Raw genomic sequence first — 23,995 nt, 5'->3', positions numbered from 1 at the left:
CGATACGATATACGATACGCACTTTTTTTATTATGAAAATAAATGGGGGAGAAAAAAAGGAAATGCAAACAAATAATTCTGTTTTTGCATTATTCATTATTCAGACATGCAAACTTGTAGCTTTTCAGCCGTTTTGAATCCAAATAGGGCAATAGTGTGACACCTGACCCGAAAAAAAACAACATGTTGTCACCCTTTTCACCTCGGGGCTGTTTGCATGCCTGATTATTTTGATTGGTGTAAAAAAAAAAAAAATTTTCAAAACGATATTTTTTTTCCCCAAAACGATACATATCGTCGCGAAAACGTATCGCGATATATCGCGGGACGATATATCGGCACACCCCTAATGCCATTTATTTATTGTTGGTGTGCCATGATTGCTTTTGTTAAATACATTTAGTATTGAGTATTGAGGCAGAATTGTTTGTTGTACTCAACTGTAGAAGAACAACAGTGGTAACAGTTAGATCCATGGATGTTTCCAATGCATGTTAAAATAAAAGTTGTTTAAGTACAGCATTCAGCTTGATTTATAGAATATGAGGATGACGCACACCATAAATAGCTGATCTCCAAGCTCCAAGCGTTGTGATGTGTTGTGAGCTTTGAGATTCATTGTCAGCTGTTCTTATCAATGATGGACAAAACCTCCTAACTCCACCCAATGATGGACAAAACCTCCTAACTCCACTTGAGCTGGATTTGGGTAAAGTGGTGATAATATAATGACACATGCAAGTATCTGATAATATATAAAGTCACAATACCAAGTTTGATGAGGCAGTATTGCTTTGTTTTAAAAATATAAGGTTTTCTTCATTTTCTGAAAAATGTATATTTTGTTTTTCATTTCCTGAACAATTACCATTTTGGAGTTAGCTGGTTCCGGCCGGACAGCAGAGATATACTATGTTCAGCGAAAGCTTTCCCCACATTAACAGACAACAGAAAAGACACTAGAATTGAGCCCTGAGGGACTCCGGGTTACCCATATGGGGGTCTTAAGCGGTTAATATCTAGAGTGTGTTTACCTGAGCGATGACGGCCTCCCTGGTGCCGTAGTACTTGAAGAAGAGGTGGTCGGTCTGGATGAAGAGCTGGCAGGTGTTCTTCTCTGCCCCCGCCGCTCTCCTCTTCCTCCGCAGGACCACTGGGCCGTGGTCTCTCTCCTCCTCCACCAGCACGCTGTTCAGCTCCTGCTAGCGCACGCGCACGCACACGCACACACACACACACACAGAGAAGGAATTGATTGATTGAATAATAATGAATTGCATTTTTTATAATGAATTGCATTTTTAAAGCGCTTTTCCAAGCGCTCAAAGCGCTTTGCAACGGTTCATTCCCTCATACGGGGGGGGGGACATTGGGAGGTGAAGCGGCGAACAGTCGACGCCAAGGCTGTCCTCACTTTTTCCCACATTCACACATTAATAGTGGCATGCTAGCGCCGACCGACTCATTGGAGGCAATGTAGGGTTCAGTGTCTTACCCAAGGACACTTTTGACACTAACTCTGGGGGAGCCCGGGATCGAACCGGGAGCCTCGCAGTTCCCATCCGGCCACTCTACCGCCTCCCTGAACCACTGCCGCCCTAATACTTTATTAGGCAGAAATGCAAACAGCACGAGTACAGTCATACACTTGGTCTGATCGGATAACACAAAAAAAGTCCTGTGGTCCTGTTTCCATTGAGGTCCTATGTATTCAATTCATCAACATCGCATCAAAAAACTCCAAAACACAATATCACAAACATAAAAAAATAGTTTTTTTTTAACACCAGCTTCCACTTGCCCTATTGGCTCTATGCACAGCAGCCATATTGGAAGGAAATTGGGCCTCTTCCTTACTTCCTTCACAGGTGTTACCAATACTACTAATGAAGGCTCTGTTCTATACTGATATCGTGCATGTTGGCTCACTAGAAACACTCCATTTTGGTTCCCAAATGGCCCCTTCTGGTGGGTGTGTAACTCTGAGAGTGTACATAAGTAGGTCGGGAGGTGGCTTATTGTCGGTATCAGCCGAGTAACACGCAGGAGTCTGTCCCTGTTACAATGCGCTAGACCCCTGGGAGATGGATTGCTGAGGTGGAGCGCCACACCTATCCTCAGCTCCCAGTACTTACCGCACGACTTGCCGCACCCAAGCCGTGCTACTCATGCGCTGAGTTGGCGGTGCCCGGGATTCGAACCCATGACCTTTTGGTCTGAAGGCGAGAGCTCTACCGACTGAGCTACCCGGACACAAATGAGAGTGTACAAATGGAACCAAATGGACCCTTACGGGTCCATTTGGTTCCATTTGTACACTCTCAGAGTTATGGGGGTCCTTGAAAATAAGACAACCACTATGCCAGACTAAATGGAACAGAGCCTTAATTAGTATCATTGGTAACACCTGTGAAGGAAGTAAGGAAGGGGCCCAATTCATTCCCCATATGGCTGCTGTGCATAGAGCCTATTGCACGGGCCTTATCCTGAAGGGACAAACGTGGCATCTTTCCATGGGGGCAGTGTTGTTGCTTGGAGCATCAACACAAACTCAACAAAGTTGCAGAACCCACGCTCAGGTGCCAGTGTGTGCTGGCAGGTCGCTCAAAGCGAGAGGGGGGGGCGCTGCCCACGCGTTTAGCTGTGTTGCTCATTCCACGAATGCCCGATCCTTACAATCTGTACCTCGTTGTAAAGGTGACTAATCGACGATACAAATGATATAAAACACAATACCAATTATTAAAGGGGAGAAAAAAATCAACAAACTTAAGTCTCTGAACTTTTTGTAGGCAGTTTATATATTTGACGCTTTTGCATTTTTTCCCATAAATCAGTGCTATTGAACACCCTTTACGTCTGTATGTTGGTAAAAAAAAATGTTGAACCAATGAAAAGTACTAAAAAGTGCTTCTGACAAAAGCAGCTAACTCCATTGGATCCTGAAACCTTCTGCTAAACCAGCTAACACAACCAGAGCGGGGTGGAGTTAGCTGGTTTTGCCGAGTCCAGGCTCCACCCCCTTTTGACCTCCATCCTCATTGTGAGCTTGGAGGTCCATTCAGTTGTTCTTATCAATGATGAACAAAACCCCCTAACTCCACCTTTTGTTTTGTTTTCGTCATTTCCTGAAAAAGCTAGCTGGTTTCTGCCGGACAGCAGAGATACAGTATACCAAAAAAAATACACAAAAAAAACAAACAAAAAAAAACAAATAAAAAGGTGATTGAGAGAGAAGTCGCTGAAGAAATGAATGGATACTCGCTGCCCTAGAGCTGCAGTATATCCCTGGAGCGCGGTCGGTCGCTCATGGAGTTCACGGAGAGGGAATATTCCGGGCAGCCAGGCATGAGCATGACTCACCCTTCCCTGTCAGATTATACACCTCGGAACGGCAAATGATGTCACCTCATCTCCCGCGCTCCTCGTCGTCTGTTCCACAACGAGTCACAGCTTGGCAGGAAAGTGACACAGCAGATAATGTCAAACCCGACTGTCAGCCGGGGGGGTGGGGGGGGGGCAGACATACTGTATATCGTCTCTGTCGGGTGGAAACCTCATATCCACTACTACTTTTCAAAATCAAAAAGACACAAAAGCATCAAAAGTAGCAGATCTGGGCACGGTGGCGAAGTCGGTGGCGCAGTCGGTAGCGCTGTCGCCTCACAGCTATAAGGTCCTGGGTTCGATTCCCGCAGGAGACGCTGTGGGCGCTGGGAGCGTGTCTTCTCCTCCGCGTCATCAGTGCCCATACCCTAGGTGGGGTTGGCGAAAGGGCCTACTCTGTGTGGAGTTTGCATGTTCTCCCCGTGTCTCCTAGGGTAGTTAATACCCTCACAAAAACATGTAGTAATCCTGGTCACTATACTGCCTCCCCCTGGTCACCCGGGGCGCCTGATGGAGGGGAAGGGAACTGGTTGGAATAACGTGTTCCTTCCACGCGCTACGTTCTACCGGGGAAACTCTCCCCTGTCAGGTGCCAAGAAGGTCAGTTGGCTCTCATGCATTGAAGGAGGCATGAGCTCGGCCCTGGCCTCCCTAGGCTGGTGGGGGGAGTGTAGTGCCCAGGATCACTTAGCAAATTGGCCCCGGTTGAAAAAAGGGTTACAAAATCGAGGGATTAAAAAAAAAAAAAAGTAGCAGAACTACAAGCTCGAAACGCGGCGCGAAGCGACGCATTTCAAGCTTGTAGATCTGCTACTTTTGATGCTTTTGTGTGGCGTTAATTTACGAAAAAACACAAAGGTTAGAACATGGGGATGAGGTTTCTGCCCCGATAGCAACTATATTCCACCCTCAACACCTCCATGTCACATCATCATGGCATGGCCCTGGTGTTATTCTAGCTCTAGTGGTTCTCAAAGTGGGGTCCGCGGACCCCCGTGGTCTTGTGTCCTTGAGAGGGTTCCAGGGGGTCCCCCGGCTAAATTGTTGGTAGTTTGGGACCAAATGGAACCCTTACAGGTCTGTAATCTCAGTGAGTGTACAAATGGAACCCGATCGTGTGCGCAATACAATCGAGTATAATCGAGTAATGTAATTTAATCTATACTTGCGAGGGCCAAATGTATAGTAGAATTTCAGAAATAGACATAATGAGGACAATTTAACATTTCTCCAACATCACAAAATCTGCCATTTTCCAACTAAGGAGCATCTCGAAAATCAGGTCATTCATTACATTTTCTGATGCACAAACTCTCATTCATGCCTTCGTCACAAATCACCTGGACTACTGTAACTCCCTTTTTTCCGGTCTCCCTCAAAAAAAAAAAAAACAACCGCCTTCAACTAGTCCAAAATACTGCAGCTAGGGTGCTTACTAGAACCAGAAAATGTGACCATATCACCCCTGTTCTGGCCTCACTACACTGGCTACCTGTGGTTTTAAGAATTGATTTTAAGATATTATTGTTTGTTTTTAAATCACGAAACAGCCTTGCACCTGCCTATATCTCAGACCTTTTGCCCCCTTACATCCCTTCCCGCAACCTTAGATCGTCAGACCAGCTGTTCCTTGATGTAAAAACATCTAATATGGTCACAGAAGGGGGTAGAGCATTTGCTGTTAGGGCTCCACTTTTATGAAATAATCTTCCTCTGGAAGTTAGACAAGCTACCTCACTGGCCATTTTTAAAAATCGTCTAAAGACCCACTTTTTTAGAATGGCGTTTAACTAGAGCACTATACCCATCTGAGGACTCCATCGTATGGCCTCTATTGTTGTTTTCTGCTTTTTTTGCTGTTGTATTTGTTAAATGAACTGTCTGTGTCTTGTTTTTCTGTTTTTTTGTTTTGCTTTCCCCACACTGTCTGTTGTGGGTTGTGTTGTGAAGCACTTTGTAAACTTGTTTTTAAAAAGCGCTATACAAATAAAGATTATTATATTATATTATAATTTTACTGGTCCTCACAAGAGAAATGTCAAGACATCTCGCTCATACAGTAAATAATCAAATAACCAGGCGTATGTTTGTAACCTATAGTTTTACGCAAAAAATATTTTTAGCTATGCTTACAATTAGGAAAAGATTCAGGTTGGGGTTATGGTTAGGATTATGCATTTAGACGTTATGTTTAGAGGTTGGGTATTAATCTGTCTGATTTATACATAGTTGCAACGCCGATGTGAAGCACCGAAAAGTAGGTCCATCTACGAGCTCACAACACGTTACGCTTTGTAGATGGGCTATTTACCGGATATTATCAATGCCATACCAAAATGTTAATGTCCTCAAAAATATGGTAGTGCAAACGTGTGTGTGTGTGTGTGTGTGTGTGTGTGTGTGTGTGTGTGTGTGTGTGTGTGTGTGTGTGTGTGTGTGTGTGTGTGTGTGTGTGTGTGCGTGCATGCGTGTGTGTGTGTGTAGCTATAGAAACAGGTAGACACATTGGTACTCCTGAAGAGGATAGAATTTCTTTATTATGTGACTTGGAAGAAATTGAAAATGAAATATATATAATATATTTTTTTGTTTTACTGTCCATTATGTGAGGAATTAAGTTAACACATTTTTTTGGTTAGATGATTATGAAAGACTTGAATTATGTTTTAGGAAAGGTAAGGTTTCTTTTTTAGCAGATTTTATATAAGGCTTGGGAATAAAGACAGAATTGAATACAAGGACCTCAATGGAAACAAGACCGCAAGGACTTTTTTGGACAGACCTTTTAGGCAAAGTGTTTTAACTGTACTTGTGCTGTTTTTACATGTCTGCCTAATAAAATATTTAATCAATCAATCAATCAATGTTCTATTATGTATGAAACAGAGTTTGAACCTTTTTTTTTCTATATTGGACACCTATGCAATGATTAATATGTTGTGTCCTATAAATCCATGTGGGCTGGGCACCTTTGGGCACCTTTGCTGTGTGTGTGTGTGTGTGTGTGTGTGTGTGTGTGTGTGTGTGTGTGTGTGTGTGTGTGTGTGTGTGTGTGTGTGTGTGTGTGTGTGTGTGTGTGTGTGTGTGCGTGCGTGCGTGCGTGCGTGCGTGCGTGCGTGCGTGCGTGCGTGCGTGCGTGCGTGCGTGCGTGCGTGCGTGCGTGCGTGCGTGCGTGCGTGCGTGTGTTTGTATGATGAACAGACTCACCGTAACTGGGTCCTCCTCCACCTCCTGCACCACAGCGGACGCCTGGTATTTCTTCATCCTCTCGAACACAGAGTGGTCCGCACAGCCCCCCTCTGCGCCGTACTTATGAGGGTAATCTGGTTAAAAGGGAGGGGCGGCGGGGGGGCGATGAGGAGCAACGATTAGGCAGGGCTCACATTCAATTAGGGATCATTCTCACCATTACAGCGGCAGAACCACGGCAAAGGCTCGCCGACTCCGTGACAAATCATAATGCCAGCTCTCATTGGCCTCACAGCCAGAGAGGCAGATGTGAATAAAAGATTCAGCGGTGGAAAAGTAACTAAGTACATTTACTCAAGTAATGTACTTTTGAGGTATTTTTTACTTACTACTTTTTACTACTCCACTACATCTCAGAGGCAAATATTGTGCTTTGACTCCACTACAATTACTTGAACATTTTAGTTACTAGTTACTTCATAGATTTTTATTATTATTACTTAAACTGTAAATATTATTACAACTGTATATAGGGTCTAAATGGTTCAACCTGTTTTTTGGTGCCGCTCTCCCCTTCAGGTTCCTTCACCAGCCCCCACACCCAATTAAAATCTAGATTTCCTTTTCTAAATTTAGAGTAGCCAATCATTTTTTGCCCTTTTCTTCCAATTTAGTAGTTATGCCCGTTGCCGCATTCTCCACACGTTTATGTGTAGCCTCGCTCGTTCAGTGACAGAGAACACCCCCCCCCCCGGCTTATGCAATTTGCCATTTATACACAGAACAGCAGAATCCAGTGCATTTGTCCACAAACTATTGAAAATAGTGGGGTGTTTTGTTTCCCGGCGAGCACTGCTATGACACTGTCAAACTGCTGCGGAGAATGGATAGTATGGATGAGCAATCTTGTGGCTGCTGAATAAGGAACAAAACATTTTATCCATAATGTTGGCTGCATCCAGTTATTTTATATATATATATATATATATATATATATATATATATATATATATATATATATATATATATATATATATATACACACACACACACACACACACACACACACACAGTGGTGGAAAAAGTACTCAAATGTTTCACTTAAGCACAAGTATCAATACTGCATTGTAGAAGTACTCTGTTACAAGTAGCAGTCTGGAATTAAACATTTACTTGAGTAAAAGTACAAAAGTACTGGTGTCAAAATGTACTTAAAAGTATCAGAAGTAAAAGTACGAAAATGTTTGAAATTTTCAACCCTATCTACAAGCTCACAACGCGTCGCGATGCGACGCGTTGTGAGCTTGTAGATCGGCTATTTTCAAATAGCCTATGTATAACATATAACAGGGCTAAAGTGGCTAATGTATGTTTTATAATGTAATAATTTATCTAATCTAACCTCTAACAAGGAAGGATGCTTCTAATGACAGCTGTGGTTCATTGCACAACTTGGTGATGGGAGTTTGAGAGGAGAACGCTCGTCCAAACTACAGTTTTCAGGGACAGCTCAGATTAACGTTAGATACAAGGGTTCCCAAACTTCTCAGGCCGCGACCCCTCAAAGAGAATCATATTTGAACTGGGGACCCCCCACCCTGACAAGCACTAGGAATTGTAGGCATTACATTTAGTTTGACTTGCTTACACAGATAAATATGAACTGAAAAACAAGCTCACAACGCCTCACAGCTTGTAGTTCGGCTATTTTCACAATGTTTGCCTCTTTACTACGTAATATTTGACAATTTTCCCAAGTTGGTATTAAAAAAGGTCTTAAAAGTCATTAAATTGTAACTTTAGAAATGTGCAGATAGCCCATATACACTTATACTGTATGTTGGTTTGCTTACTGTTGAGTAAGAAAACAATGTTGTGCACATTAAGCTAATAATCTGGGGACCCCCAAAAAGAAATTGGGGACAGTTTGGGAACCACTGTGTTAGACCAGTGGTTCTCAGACCAGATCTACAAGCTCACAGCGTGTCACTTTGTACCGCACTAAGAGCTTGTACATTCCCATTTTTTAACAAAATCATCTTTTCATCAAGCACCGAGCACAGAGTGCCACGCTATGAGCTTGTAGATCTGCTATTTTTTTCAAATCGTGAAAATGTGTGCAAATCTTTGAATCTTTGCTTCTGGGGGTCCCCGGAACAAAATATTTTGAGATGGGGGTCGGCAGAAAAATACATATAATTTTGGGGGTCCTTGACATGAAAAAGTTTGAGAACCACTGATATTATAGCAACATAAGTTTTCCCCAAAAACTGTTAGGATTTAGAAGACATTTGTAGAATGACCAGAAGCAAAGATTTGAGTTACAAATGTTCACTTTAAAAATTATATATATATATATATTCAAATATTTATATATATTCAAAAAATATCAAAATCTCGATTTAAAAAAAAAATGCAGATCTACAAGCTCATAGTGCGACACTATGAGCTTGTAGATCTGCTATTTCTCAATAGTCAAAGTATAAAATAATGGTTAAAATCTAAAATGACAGATGCTTTCCCGGTCTTAACCCTTTAAGACCGGGAAAGCAGCATCTGTGTCATTTTTTTATTTCTTTGGCTATTCAAAAATAGCAGATATACAAGCTCATAGCGCGGCACCGAGTGCCACGCTAGGTACTATGTACCTAAAGTACTTTTTTCCGAAAGTTTGATTTTTTTTCTTTTTTAACTTATGTTGCTATATTATCAATGGTTTTCAAACTTGTCAAGGACCCCCCAAAAAATATGTATTTGACCGCAGACCCCCTCCCATCTAAAAATACTTTGTTCCAGGGACCCCCAGAAGCAAAGATTTGAGTTAAAAATGAATAAAGATTTGCACAAAGTTTCAGGATTTTTCTAAAAATAGCCAAAGACATCTTAAAATGACACAGATGCGTTCCCTTGCCGGCCTTAAAGGGTTAATGCGTTAACAGAATTTCTTTGCAGGCCCGGTGGCCGTTCAGAACCCAACACTCTGCTTGGTATTGGCAGCGGAAAAAAAAGAAGAAAAAAACTATTAGCAAGTAGCAACATATTTTAGTCAATAACACGTTTCACACTCATATTTCCCTTTCATTTTTTGGTCAACATAGAAAGTGTTATTTTCCGTATGTTGAGTAAGCCCTGTGGGATGTGCATCTATTTACTGCCAGTAGATTTCAGGAAGAGACTTCCTCTGATACTCTAATTAGAGCATGTGTTTTTACTACCACTCATGTGTTTATCACTCCACTATTTATACTGTAGATCCACCTCCAGTGAGGGAAAGTGCATTTACTCAAATGTACTGTACTTTACTGGAGTATTTACATTTTTTTCTACTTCTACTACTCTACTACATCTCAAAGGCAAATATTGTGCTAAAACTCCACTATAATTATTTGAAAACTTTAGTCACTAGTTACTTTGTAGATTTTTATTATTATTACGAAACCACTTCAGACCCATGTATATACTTTGGCAATTTGAAAACTTGAGAAATGGGACCTGCTGCATAATGAGTACTTTTGGTACTTAACGAAAAGCGCATTTTGATGCCAATACTTGTACTTTTACACGACACAATTTTGAATACTTGTAACAGACTATTTCTACAACGGGGTATTGATACTTTTACTTAAGTAAAACATGCGAGTACTTCTTCCATCACTGTCCACCTCTCCCCCAAGGCCCCCCCCCCCCACACACACACACGTTTGTATTACTATGCTTGTGAGGACATCAACGCTTTAGGAAAGCGATTTTATGAATGTCATTTAAAAATACATATATTTTGGCAGTTTTAACCGTAAGCCTAAAGCCGAAAAACAGCAGATCTACAAGCCCACAACGCGTCGCGCTGCGACGCGTTGTGAGCTTATAGATCAGCTATTTTTCGGTGCATGACACTGGCGCGCAACTAAGTATAAATCATGTTTAACTCTAATTCCAATCCCTAAACCTAGCCTCTAAATGTCTAATCCTAACCTGAATGTTTTTCTGTAAATGTATCTCTAAAAATGATTTTTTTTAACTATAAAACAGCCATTTGTCTTGTGAGGACCAGAAAAACGGTCCTTGCAATGTAGATTTCTTCAAATTCTACTATACTTGGTCCTCGCAAATATAGTAACACACACACACACACACACACACACACACACACACACACACACACACACACACACACACACACACACACACACACACACACACACACACACACACACACACACACACACACACACACACACACACACACACACACACACACACGTTTTGAGCGCAAGGACTGTGACTGTTCACAGGTTTATAACGAGACACAGTGAAATGTTGTGATGGAATGTGGGGGCAGAGGGATGGATGTGGGGGGCAGATGGATGGATGTGGGGGGCAGATGGATGGGTGTGGGGGGCAGATGGATGGATGTGGGGGGCAGAGGGATGGATGTGGGGGGCAGATGGATGGATGTGGGGGGCAGATGGATGGATGTGGGGGGCAGAGGGATGGATGTGGGGGCAGAGGGATGGATGTGGGGGCAGAGGGATGGATGTGGGGGGCAGATGGATGGATGTGGGGGGCAGAGGGATGGATGTGGGGGGCAGAGGGATGGATGTGGGGGGCAGAGGGATGGATGTGGGGGGCAGATGGATGGATGTGGGGGGCAGATGGATGGGTGTGGGGGGCAGATGGATGGGTGTGGAGGGCAGAGGGATGGATGTGGGGGCATAGGGATGGGTGTGGGCCGTTTAACCCATTTAGACCCGGAAAGAATATGTGTCATTGTTAGATTTATTTGGGCTATTCAAAAATAGCAGATATACAAGCTTGTAGATCTGCTTTTTACGGGGCCAGAGCTCTGCTCTGGACACGTATTGTTATTCGCATTATTCTGTCACTTCTTCTTCTTCTTCTTCTTCTTCTTCTTCTTCTGCCACTTTTCGCAGTTCTGGCTGAACCGTGCAGTCGGTTTTTACGAAACTCGGCCATATGGTAGATGGTCATGAAAAACGATCAAAAAATAATTCTCACAATCTTTCGTCCAAAGGTGGCGCTATAGCACTCAATTGAAAATGCCAACTTTGACCAGGTACAACTCATGCCCTGTTTGACCTACAGCCATGAAACTTGGATACACATATGCGTCTCCTCATGCTGAACAACTTTCACACTCTGACTTTTGACCTCTGACCTTTAGATCTCCCACCATTTTGAATTATATGAAAAACAGTCATTGGCTCCTAACTTCTGCATTTTTTCACTTATGGAAAATCCGTTGGAAATTTTTGTAGAAAGTGGTCCAAAGTTCAAGTGTGAAACGTTTCGTGCAGATTGCTCAAAAATCCCAGGAGGAGATAGATTTTAACTATTACAGTTTTATGAAAATTATTCATCTGTGCCTAAAACATACATGCAGACTCACATTTCTTTGAAACTTTGCAGAAATGTAGAGGGTCATTCCAAATATCACTGAAACCAATCTTACTCCAATTGGCCAAAAGGGGGCGCTATAGCAATTTTTTTAAAAGGCAGACTTTAAACAGGCATAAGTCATGCCTCGTTTGGCCGAAAGTCGTGAAACTTGCTTACACATGTGCCTTGACTCATGAGGAACACACGTATCGATTTGACCATTAAGCTCCGCCCTTAGATTTTCCGCAATTTTGAGCAGTTTGAAAAATACTTGTTTTTGCCAGTTCTGGCTTAACCGTGCATACGCTTTTTACGAAACGCGGCCATATGGTAGATGCTCATGAAAAACTACCAAGAAATAATTCTCACACTCATTCGTCAAAGGGTGGCGCTATAGCACTCAATTGAAAGTGCCAACTTTGAACAGGTACAACTCATGCCCTGTTTGACCTACAACCATGAAACTTCGATACACACATGCGTCTCTTCATGCCCGACAACTTTCGTGGTCTGACTTTTGACCTCTGACCTTTAGATCGCCCACCATTTTGAATTATATGAAAAACAGTCATTGGCTCCTAACTTCTGCATTTTTTCACTTATGGAAAATCCGTTGGAAATTTTTGTAGGCAGTGGTCCAAAGTTCATGTGTAAAATGTTTCGTGCAGATTGCTCAAAACTCCCAGGAGGAGATAGATTTTAACTATTACAGTTTTATGAAAATTATTCATCTGTGCCTAAAACATTCATGCAGACTCACATTTCTTTGAAACTTGGCAGAAATGTACAGGGTCATTCCAAATATCACTGAAACCAATCTCACTCCAATTGGCCAAAAGGGGGCGCTATAGCAATTTTTTGAAAAGGCAGACTTTAAACAGGCATAAGTCATGCCTCGTTTGGCCGAAAGTCGTGAAACTTGCTTACACATGTGCCTTGACTCATGAGGAACACACGTATCGATTTGACCATTAAGCTCCGCCCTTAGATTGTCCGCAATTTTGAGCAGTTTGAAAAACACTTAAACCCAGGATTTTTCAGCTATTTGTGTGAAACTGTATCATCTGTCTGATCTCCTTTTTCACAGTTACTGGTCTGTTGGGCCAATGGCGTCTCCCTTAAATGAATGCCTCACAATCTCAAGGTCGCCAGTTCAAGCCTCACTTGATGCAGACTTAATTTAAGTTGAATTGCAAACAACATGACTGTATCAATGAATACATGTGCAAATGGTAAAAATAACCTGAAATGCTTATTTGAGAGTACGTTTTTTCAACGTATGACATACTTCATTCTGAAAATAGCTGATACAATCTCACAACTTTTCATGGTTTGGTACAATTTCTTCATTGGTAAATGGTTTGTGAACGAGTGATCTTAGTGTTAGTGAAACAGGGGCTTGGTTCATGAAATAAGGCAAGAGTTTATGATCTTCAACAGACAATATCAGCCTGGACAAAGCTATAGCACTATAGGTAGTGTTGCAGCCTATTAGTCTGAAGGTTGAGAGTTCGAATCCTGTTAATGGCAATAGGTTGAGATGTCCAATCAAACCATTATGTTTCCATCTCTCTCTCTCATCAATCTATTGTTTCCATGTCACTCTCTCTCTCTTCAATCTATTCCATTTCCATGTCTCTCTCTCTCTATTCACTGGCCCCGTATTATCGCTGCTTGCAGCTATATTTTTTTCTTTGAAATCGTGAAAAAATGTGTGCAAATCTTTGAACGTATGCATTTTTAACTCAAATCTTTTCTTCTGGGGGTCCCTGGAACAAAATATTTTGAGATGGGGGGGGCGTGGACAGATTCATATCATTTTGGGGGGTCCTTGACATGAAACAGTTTGAGAACCACTCATTATAGCAACATAACAGTTTTTTTCAAAAAACTGTTCCCCCAAGAAGCAAAAATTTGAGTTACAAATGTTTGCTTTAAAAAATAATTATATATTCAAAGATTTGCACGAATTTTCAAGATTTTTCAGAAACAGCAGATCTACAAGCTCGTATGAGCTTGTAGATCTGCTATTTTTGAATAGCCAACGAAATCTAAAAATGACACAGAGACGTGTTCCCGGTCTTAATGGGTTATGTATGTCGTGGAGCGAAGCTATATTCTTCCCACGAGCAAATGTACGCAGAAGAGCCGTTCGTTCCGCTGAATTCCCTCTGTTTAACCCATTGAGACCTGGAACTGTGTCATTTTTAGATTTGAGCTAAAAAGCATTATTTTACACTTTGGGCTATTCAAAAATATCAGATCTACAAGCTCGTAGCGCGGCACCGAGTGCCGCGCTACGAGCTTGTAGATCTGCTATTTTTGAAAAATCGTGAAAATGTGTGCAAATCTTTGAATATATATATTTTTTTAAAGCGAACATTTTTAACTCAAATCTTTGCTTCTGGGGGGTCCCTGGAACAAAACATTTTGATGGGGGTCCGTGGCCAAATACATAATTTTGGGGGTCCTTGACATGAAAAAGATTGAGCACCACTGATACAGAAACATACGTTTTTCAGAAAACTGTTGAGATTTAGGAGACATGTAGAATCGGCTTCAGGTCTCAATGGGTTAAAATCCAATTCCGAGGCCAAGGTCTTATGAATCCATATTAACCGTGTTGTTTTGAAGTGTGCAGTTAACCCCAATTTACATATAAAGTCTTCACTTTAAAAGTGTCTACCTCCTCACAGAAAGTAATCAAAGCCTTGGTTTTGGGGGGAAACCGCGCACGCCAATGATGCAATATCTGTCTCTGTCGGGTGTAAACCTCATATGTCCAAAACTGGTAATTTTTCAGGATTCAAATCCAAAAGTAGCACAATTTACAAGCTCGAAATGCACCGCGATCTGCTACTTTTCATACTTTTGTGTGACGATGTAGCAGTGGTGGAAAAAGTATTGAAATGTTTTACTTAAGTAAAAGTATCAATACTGCAATGTAGAAGTACTCTGTTAAAAGTACAATTCCGGAATTAAAAATGTATTTGAGTAAAAGTACAAAAGTATCGGCATCAAAATGTACTTAAAGTACCAACAGTAAAAGTACTAAAATGTTTGAAAATAGCAGATCTACAAGCTCACAACGCCTCGCGATGCGAGGCGTTGTGAGCTTGTAGATCGGCTATTTTCAAATAGCCTAGGTATAAAATAGGGCTAAAGTAGTTCATCTATGTTTTATAATGTAATAATTTGTATCTGCAAATTAACTCGTAACTAAAGTTTTCTAATAATTGTGGTGGAGTAAAAGTACAATATCTGCCTCTGAGATGTATAGTGGAGTAGAAGTAAAAGTATAGACAATTGGAAATACTCCAGTAAAGTAAAAGTACCTGAAAATTAACAACAAACAAATTAGAATATGGAGATAATAGGTTTCTGCCCGACAGCAACGATATACATTTAGCAGAAGGTGGACTGCCTGACACTAGTATTTTTGGATAAGTAGTGCAATTCCCAAGTGGAAATAACAATAATGTTCCACACAGGCAGGTATGCAATTTCAGCAGAACGGCACTTCCTGGTAAATGTGCTTAGTGGAAGAATAAAACGTTGAGCTACCAGGACTTAACACTGAACCCATTAAGACCGGGAACGCATCCGTGTGTCATTTTAAGATTTCTTTGGCTATTAAAAAAAAATTAGCAGATTTACAAGCTCATAGCGCGGCACCGAGTGCCGCGCTATGAGCTTGTAGATCTGCTATTTTTGAAAAATCTTGAACATTTGTGCATATCTTTGAATACATATATTTTTTGAAACTCAAATCTTTGCTTCTGTAGGCCCCTGGAACAGCATGTTTTACAAATGTATATATATATATATATATATATATATATATATATATATATATATATATATATATATATATACTATACTAAGTTTCACGATCTTTCAAAAAGAGCTTGTAGATCTGCTATGTTTTGAAAAATCGTAAGGAAAATTTGTGCAAATCTATGAACATACTGTATATATTTTTAAAGTGAACATTTGTAAAATATTTTGTTCCAGGGACCTCCAGTAGCAAAGATTTGAGTTAAAAATATTCGCTTTAAAAAATATAGTACACATTTTTTTCCACAATTTTTTTTAAATCGGTGCCGCGCTACGAGCTAGTAGATCTGCTATTTTTGAAAAGCCAAAGAATAAAATAATGGTTATGGCTCAAATCGAAAATGACACAGATACGTTCGCGGATGGTGTGGGTTAAAGTTAAGAGTCAAATCCATTCAGACACCATGTGTGTTTCCAGGGCTACACCGGGTCAATAATACAGAGACCTCACTTATGGCAGGAAAACAGACATTTATTCTATAATGGGGAATCATGTAATTGCATGTCAGAATCACTGTATTATGCATTACGTGCAATAGGCTGTATGCCATGGTTGACCTACTCTTATTGTTCCATTGTCATGCAATGTAGGGGCAACACGCACAGGCACACACACACACACACACGCACACGCACACGCGCACACGCACACGCACACGCACACGCGCACACACACACACACACACACACACACACACACACACACACACACAGAAAAGCTTTTAGAAGAAATCCCAGCAGGATTGCATATATGCATATGAATGCATACAGGCTTGTACGGTACGTCTTTAAAAAAAAAGCGTACACGTTACATATTTATCGTTGCCGTCGGGCAGAAACCTGTTATCTCCGCATTATCTCCGCACACACTAACTTTTTTTGTGTTTTTTTTCAGAAAATTAACGCCATACAACATGCGTCACACAAGAGCTAGCCTCGGAAACCCATGCCTTTTTTTTTGTTTCAAAAGAAAAAAAGCCTGGGAGAACCTTGCAGGAATGCTGGTCTTAGGACCTTGTTATCTCCTAACCGATCAGAGTGCTCCAAACCCAGGCGCTGGAATCCAGCGCCTGGGTTTGGCTCCGCCCTTCAAGACCATCGATTGGGCTCGTTCTTTCAGTCTACACAAGAGCATCAAAAGTAGCAGATCTACAAATAGATCTGCTACTTTTGAATTTGAATCCTGAAAAGTAACAGTTTTCACTTTCATATAGGCAATTATTTTCATGTACTGAACGCATCTGGATCATTTTTAGATTCCTTTGGCTATTCGAGTGCCGCGCTACGAGCTTGTAGATCTGCTATTTTTGAAAAATCATGACAATTTGTGAAAATATTTGAATATATATATTCTTAAAGAGAATTTGTTTTACTCAAATCTTTGCTTCTGGGGGTCCCTATTACAACATATTTTCAGATGGGGGTCCGCGGCAAAATACATATTTTGGGGGTCCTTGACATGAAAACGTTTGAGAAACCACTGATATAGAAACATACGTTTTTCAAAAAACTGTAGGATTTAGAAGACATTTGTAGAACCCCCAGAAGCAAAGATTTGAGTTACAAATGTTCACTAACACATCGGGTGCCAAACACGGTCTGAACCGTGTGTTTTTTACATAGTGGCGGTTCTGCCGATTCGGTGCCGAACACGGTCTGAACCGTGAGTTTAGTCTTTTTGTTTTTTTCGTTTTTCTCCGCGCGGGCGGGGCTAGAGCAGCTCTGGGAGCACCCATTGTAATCCTGCAAAGGAAGTGCCAGATCGCTCACCGGAAACAATTTTTTTCCCCCCATCCGCTTCCTGTCTATTTCCTACTTTGAAACGCCTATATCTCCGAATCTGTTTCCTGTGGGGAAAACCGGTCATGCGCGATGCGCGATCCCCCCCCCGTTGTAACTCGCCAGGGTAATGTTATGGTTCCAGGCTGTAGCCAGGCTCATGGGACAACATGAATCGATGCTTTTTTTGCGTGGATTTGCTTGTTACGCACGCGGAAGGTTTAAACAGAAAAGCGCACACAGATGCGTTCCTGGTCTTAAAGAGTTAACCCACAATGTATATATGGAATTTTACCTCCATTTATACTTGCATAATGGGGATATGTTGTCCTGTTATCTGAACATTTCCTTTGCTTCTCCTCCACTCTATATTTTGTAAATGCAAATAATTGTTCCTTCTTCGTTCACAAAGCTCCATTGAACTCGTAAAGTTGTGAATGAGACAGACGCGAAGGTGTGAAAACCTCGGTCATAAGAAATGCTTGCGTAAAAAAAGGACAGAGATATGCTCATGCATTGTTTTCATCGCACTCTGGTTATATAGCTACCTCTCAATCATTGTGGAATGGCCACACCTGCAACACCCTGCAGTGTGGCAGCACGACCATTAGGCATGGTTGTGAATATTTATTTATAGCATCCGTAACCCATTAGTTCATCACATTTACATGCACAACGCTGCAGCGGCTCCTTCGATTGGTCTATCAATGAAAACATGTCTTGACAAAAGCGTTCCTGGCCAGGATGTTTAAGACCAAAGGATACCAAAGTACTTAAGTCTCACAACGCAATCGGCTATTTTTTGGCTAATGCTCCTCCCAGAATATGGATGCTGGGGACGGGTTCAAGTGGTTGAGTGGTTAATTAATAATGTATTTTGTAAGTTTGAGACGCCAAATTTCTCTTTTGGAGCTTAAGGGGTTGAACTACTAACCCCTGTTCTCTTGCATTGGTAACCCCTGTTTTCTTGCCTTGGTAACCCCTGTTCTCTTGCATTTGTAACCCCTGCTGTCTTGCATTGGTAACCCCTGTTCCCTTACATTTATAACCCCTGTTTTCTTGCCTTGGTAACCCCTGTTCTCTTGCATTTATAACCCCTGCTGTCTTGCACTGGTAACCCCTGTTCTCTTGCATTGGTAACCCCTGTTTTCTTGCATTGGTAACCCCTGTTTTCTTGCATTGGTAACCCCTGTTTTCTTGCATTGGTAAGCCCTGTTTTCTTGCATTGGTAACCCCTGTTTTCTTGCATTGGTAACCCCTGTTCTCTTGCATTGATAACCCCTGTTCTCTTGCATTGATAACCCCTGTTCTCTTGCATTGATAACCCCTGTTCTCTTGCATTGGTAACCCCTGTTCTCTTGCATTGATAACCCCTGTTCTCTTGCATTGATAACCCCTGTTCTCTTGCATTGATAACCCCTGTTCTCTTGCATTGGTAACCCCTGTTCTCTTGCATTGGTAACCCCTGTTCTCTTGCATTGATAACCCCTGTTCTCTTGCATTGGTAACCCCTGTTCTCTTGCATTGATAACCCCTGTTCTCTTGCATTGGTAACCCCTGTTCTCTTGCATTGGTAACCCCTGTTCTCTTGCATTGATAACCCCTGTTCTCTTGCATTGGTAACCCCTGTTCTCTTGCATTGATAACCCCTGTTCTCTTGCATTGGTAACCCCTGTTCTCTTGCATTGGTAACCCCTGTTCTCTTGCATTGGTAACCCCTGTTCTCTTGCATTGATAACCCCTGTTCTCTTGCATTGGTAACCCCTGTTCTCTTGCATTGATAACCCCTGTTCTCTTGCATTGATAACCCCTGTTCTCTTGCATTGATAACCCCTGTTCTCTTGCATTGATAACCCCTGTTCTCTTGCATTGGTAACCCCTGTTCTCTTGCATTGATAACCCCTGTTCTCTTGCATTGATAACCCCTGTTCTCTTGCATTTATAACCCCTGTTCTCTTGCCTTGGTAACCCCTGTTCTCTTGCATTGATAACCCCTGCTGTCTTGCACTGGTAACCCCTGTTCTCTTGCACAACTTGATGAGAGGTGGTGTTTTTGCAGTGATGTGTATGTAGTGGTACATTCTACATGTGCCGCACGCATGTGCATTATTGGCTTGTTGACTTCAGCCTGGCAGCTGCTTTGAGAAGGGCAATGCTGGCACAGCAACATTAAGGGTCCACGGCTTTGATGGAAAAGGTCTATATATAGAATTAAAAGGGGGGCAGAGGACCTGCTCCCTTGGCACTTAGCGTGCGGGGTGGTGCTGAGGAGTGCTATGCACTGTCTCCTGCCCTTATTCACGGAGGAACCTCCTGTGTTGAGGATCTATGAGAATGCATCTGTGATCTCCAAGTCCCCTTGGATCAGCTGATTGTGTGTTGTTTTTTTGTTTTTTTGGCAGTGGCCAAATCAATCCTGTCAAGTGACTTGTAGCGTGAAATCTGAACCCGAGTGTGAGTAATCCAAAAACCTGGCCACTGGTGAGGTTTCTATTTTCTGTTGCGACAACGCACGTCAGGCTGTTACTATATCAATGGTTCCCAACCTGAACCTGGGGAGGATCACAGGGGTTGTGTGAGGCCTCGTCTGTTTGGAGCTAGTCCAACATTAACCCATTGAGACCTGAAGCCGATTCTACATGTCTCCTAAATCTCAACAGTATTCTGAAAAACCTATGTTTCTACATCAGTGGTGCTCAATCTTTTTCATGTCAAGGACCCCCAAAATTATATGCATTTGGCCGCAGACCCCCATCAAAATATGTTGTTCCAGGGGACCCCCCAGAAGCAAAGATTTGAGTTAAAAATGTTCGCTATAAAAATACACATATTCAAAGATTTGCACACATTTTCACGTTTTTTCAAAAATAGCATATCTACAAGTTCATAGCGCGGCACTCGGTGCCGCGCTATGAGCTTGTATATCAGCTATTTTTGAATAGCCAAAGTGTAAAATAATGCTTTTTAGCTCAAATCTAAAAATGACACAATTCCAGGTCTTAATGGGTTAAGACCGGGAACGCATCCGTGTGTCATTTTAAGATTTCTTTGGGCTATTCACAAATAGCATATCTACAAGCTCATAGCGCTGCACCGAGTGCTATGAGAAGAGAGTTTACTATGAGCTTGTAGATCTGCTATTTTTGAAAAATTATGAAAATGTGTGCACATCTTTGATATATTTATATATTTTTAAGAAAACATCTTTAACTCAAATCTTTGCTTCTGGGGGGGTCCCTGGAACAAAACATTTTGAAATGGGGGTCTGCGGCCAAATAGTGTACATTTAATTTTGGGTGGTCCTTGACATGAAAAAGGTTTTAAGCACCACCGATATTATAGCAACAGTATTATAGTAACAAAAGTTAAGAGATTTAGGAGATATTTGTAGAATCCCCCAGAAGCAAAGATTTGAGTTACAAATGTTTGCTTTAGAACATATATATATATATATTCAAAGATTTGGGCACATTTTCAAGATTTTTCAAAAATAGCAGATCTACAAGCTCATAGCGCGGCACTCGGTGCCGCGCTATGAGCTTGTAGATCTGCTATTTTTGAACAGCCCAAAGAAATCTTAAAATGACACCATACACATATACACAATCTATTATCCTGTCATTTTAGCATAGCTACCTCCCACATGTAATGCCGCTGCGAAGCACACTAATAACATTGTTAGAACAAACGTTACACCACTTTCAAACTGGCATCCCCGTTGTCGTCAGAAATGGTCACAAATAGTCGACATTCCTTCGAAACCTGTCAAACATGTTCAAAAATAGCCAATCTACAAGCTCACACAATGCACCACACGACTCATCAAACGAGAGCTATGTGGGCTTTAAAGGGATATTTCACTTTCAAACACATTTTGGGTCATTTTATCGTCAACTCAGGCTTTCGTGAGCCCCCCAGACAGTTTTTAAGTTGCTTGATTCAGTATTTAGATGTTTGACATTCATTTTATCAGACACGCCCCCTTCCTATACAAACCCATTATAATTTCAAACTCCATTTTTAACATGTTAGATTCATCAAAAACACTCGTCCTTGGTTCTGGTGACTCATCCTGCCCTCCAAATATGTGAGGGGCCGTGTTTTTTCGATAACTTTTTTCATTTGTGCAAAACTTTATATATATATATATATATATATATATATATATATATTCTACAAATGTCTTCTAAATCCTAACCGTTTTTTTTTTTAAAAACGTATGTTGCTATATCCGTGGTTCTCAGATGTTTTCATGCCAAAAGGATATGTATTCGGCCGCGGACTCCCATCTCAAAACATTTTGTTCCAGGGACCCCCATGAAGCAAAGATTTGAGTTACAAATGTTTGCTTAAAAATATATATATATTCAAAGATTTGCACAAATCTTCATGAAAAAAATAAATACATGGCAGATCTACAACTTGTAGATCTGCTATTTTTGAATAGCCAAATAAATCTAAGATGACAGAGATGCGTCCCTGCATTGAATGGGTTGAACATTGGCCGCATATCCTTAACTCCCTTTCCTACCATTTAGACCCCGATTCTTAACACATTGACTGCCAGAGTTAATTCCAAATTTACCCCCTTGGCTGCCAGCGATTTGCGTGTTTTTTTGTTTTCTCTATTTTCTGCATTTAAATACATTTAAGTTTCTCAGGCCATGGTTTTGAACACATACGACGATCGACCAGCAGAGCGCAGCAAAATGACACCCTCGATGACTCGCTGACTCCCCCCCCCCCTCCCTCCAGGCTCAAACAGTCAAAACAACATGAACCGGATGTGATTGTCTTCGACAATCTCTGATCGGCTTGTGATACGATGTGATACACGACGACGATGCCTGATCGTCACCCGGACCAAAGAAAATAAAAGGGGAGCTTTCCCTTTGTATTTTATAGCGTGTCCAAAAAAGGGGTTTTCTCTATTCTGGACGAAAATGACCGGAGAAAAACGATGTGACCCGGAAACGAAATTTTTTTTTTACATCCGGCTTTGGGTGTAAAAGGCGGAAAACGAAAGTGATCATGAAAAGTAAACAGACCCGCGCGATCACAGATGAAACCAATGAAAATAGCTAATATCGAGTTAATTCGATGTAGGCACGCAAGCGATGGGATTCTAATATCGAGTTAACTCGATCTAGGCAGTCAATGTGTTAAAGGCATTGTAGGGAACATTAAGCCTAAATTTAAGAAATATTTATATATATATTTTTTGCATTTTTTCCCCTCTATCAGCCACTATATAATGATGCTGGGGTGTTTTCCTGCATTGAAACACAGTACTCTTTCTGAAAACCGTATTTTCCCTGCATTGTTTATGTTTGTGCAGTTCGTTTCCCGGCCACCAGGGGGTGATGCCTCCATAGACTTCCTTACGTCCCGGACAAACATAACAACAACAACAACAATAGGGAAAATAGGGTTTTCAGAAAGAGGGCTGTGTTTCAATGCAGGAAAACACCCCAGCATCATTATATAGTGGCTGATAGAGGGGAAAAAATGCAAAAAATATATATATAAATATTTTTTAAATTTAGGCTTAATGTTCCCTACAATGCCTTTAAAAACTGAGCTAGCCTTCTAAATCCTAACAGTTTTCGGAAAAAACTTATGTCGCTATATGCATTTATAGCAAATCCCACAGACGCTGTCCCGGATTGAATGGGTTATTCCAGCCCTCAGATCAGCCCCGTCACGCTTCTAAAATCTTGCATAAATGTGCTCAAATCAAAATAAATCATAATTCATACATGCATTTGGCAGAGTAATCTGCTTTTGGTAAATTCGCATCAATCTGGTCAGTTCCTTGAGTTCTTTGATAAACCCTTACGGTCCATTTGGTTTCATTTGTACACTCTCAGAGTTAAATCACCACTGGGTATTAGTATAGATTGGGGTCCCAGAGATGAAAGGCATCATATCGTGGCCTCATGCATATCATTGCTGTGGGGCAGCAACCTCTTATCTCCGTATTTTAACTTTTTGTGTTTTTTTTGTTTGTTTTTTTGTAAACCCATCGAGACTTGAAGCCGATTCTACATGTCTCCTAAATCTCAACAGTATTCTGAAAAACGTATGTTTCTATATCAGTGGTGCTCAATCTTTTTCATGTCAAAATGATATGTATTTGGCCGCAGACCCCCATCAAAATATTTTGTTCCAGGGACTCCCAGAAGCAAAGATTTGAGTTCAAAATGTTCGCTTTAAAAATATATATATATTCAAAGATTTGCACACATTTTCACGATTTTTCAAAAATAGCAGATCTACAAGCTCGTAGCGCGGCACTCGGTGCCGCGCTATGAGCTTGTAGATCTGCTATTTTTGAATAGCCCAAAGTGTAAAATAATGCTTTTTAGCTCAAATCTAAAAATGACACAGTTCCAGGTCTCAATGG

At 41.3% G+C, this 23,995-nt stretch overlaps 1 protein-coding gene across 3 annotated transcripts in view; it reads right to left on the bottom strand.

The window, feature by feature from the left end:
- The window catches only part of LOC311050845 (disintegrin and metalloproteinase domain-containing protein 10-like), a 162,024-nt gene that overhangs the window by 40,932 nt on the left and 97,097 nt on the right, over positions 1-23,995 (bottom strand). The window contains exons 5-6 of one of the 3 annotated variants that reach the window (XM_084065015.1): positions 6,595-6,710; positions 1,035-1,202 (exon numbers count right to left, since the gene is read on the bottom strand). In XM_084065015.1, the coding sequence (XP_083921141.1) occupies positions 1,035-1,202; positions 6,595-6,710 (284 nt within the window). The remainder of the gene's footprint in view (positions 1-1,034; positions 1,203-6,594; positions 6,711-23,995) is intronic. The other 2 variants (XM_084065016.1, XM_084065017.1) reach the window with 2 other exon arrangements.

Source organism: Gymnoscopelus microlampas (assembly GCF_963454915.1).
Source record: "Gymnoscopelus microlampas genome assembly, chromosome: 1".
Classification (NCBI taxonomy): Eukaryota; Metazoa; Chordata; class Actinopteri; order Myctophiformes; family Myctophidae; genus Gymnoscopelus; species Gymnoscopelus microlampas.
The sequence above is the reverse complement of the archived record's forward strand: the minus strand, read 5'-3'. Positions and strand labels throughout refer to the sequence as shown.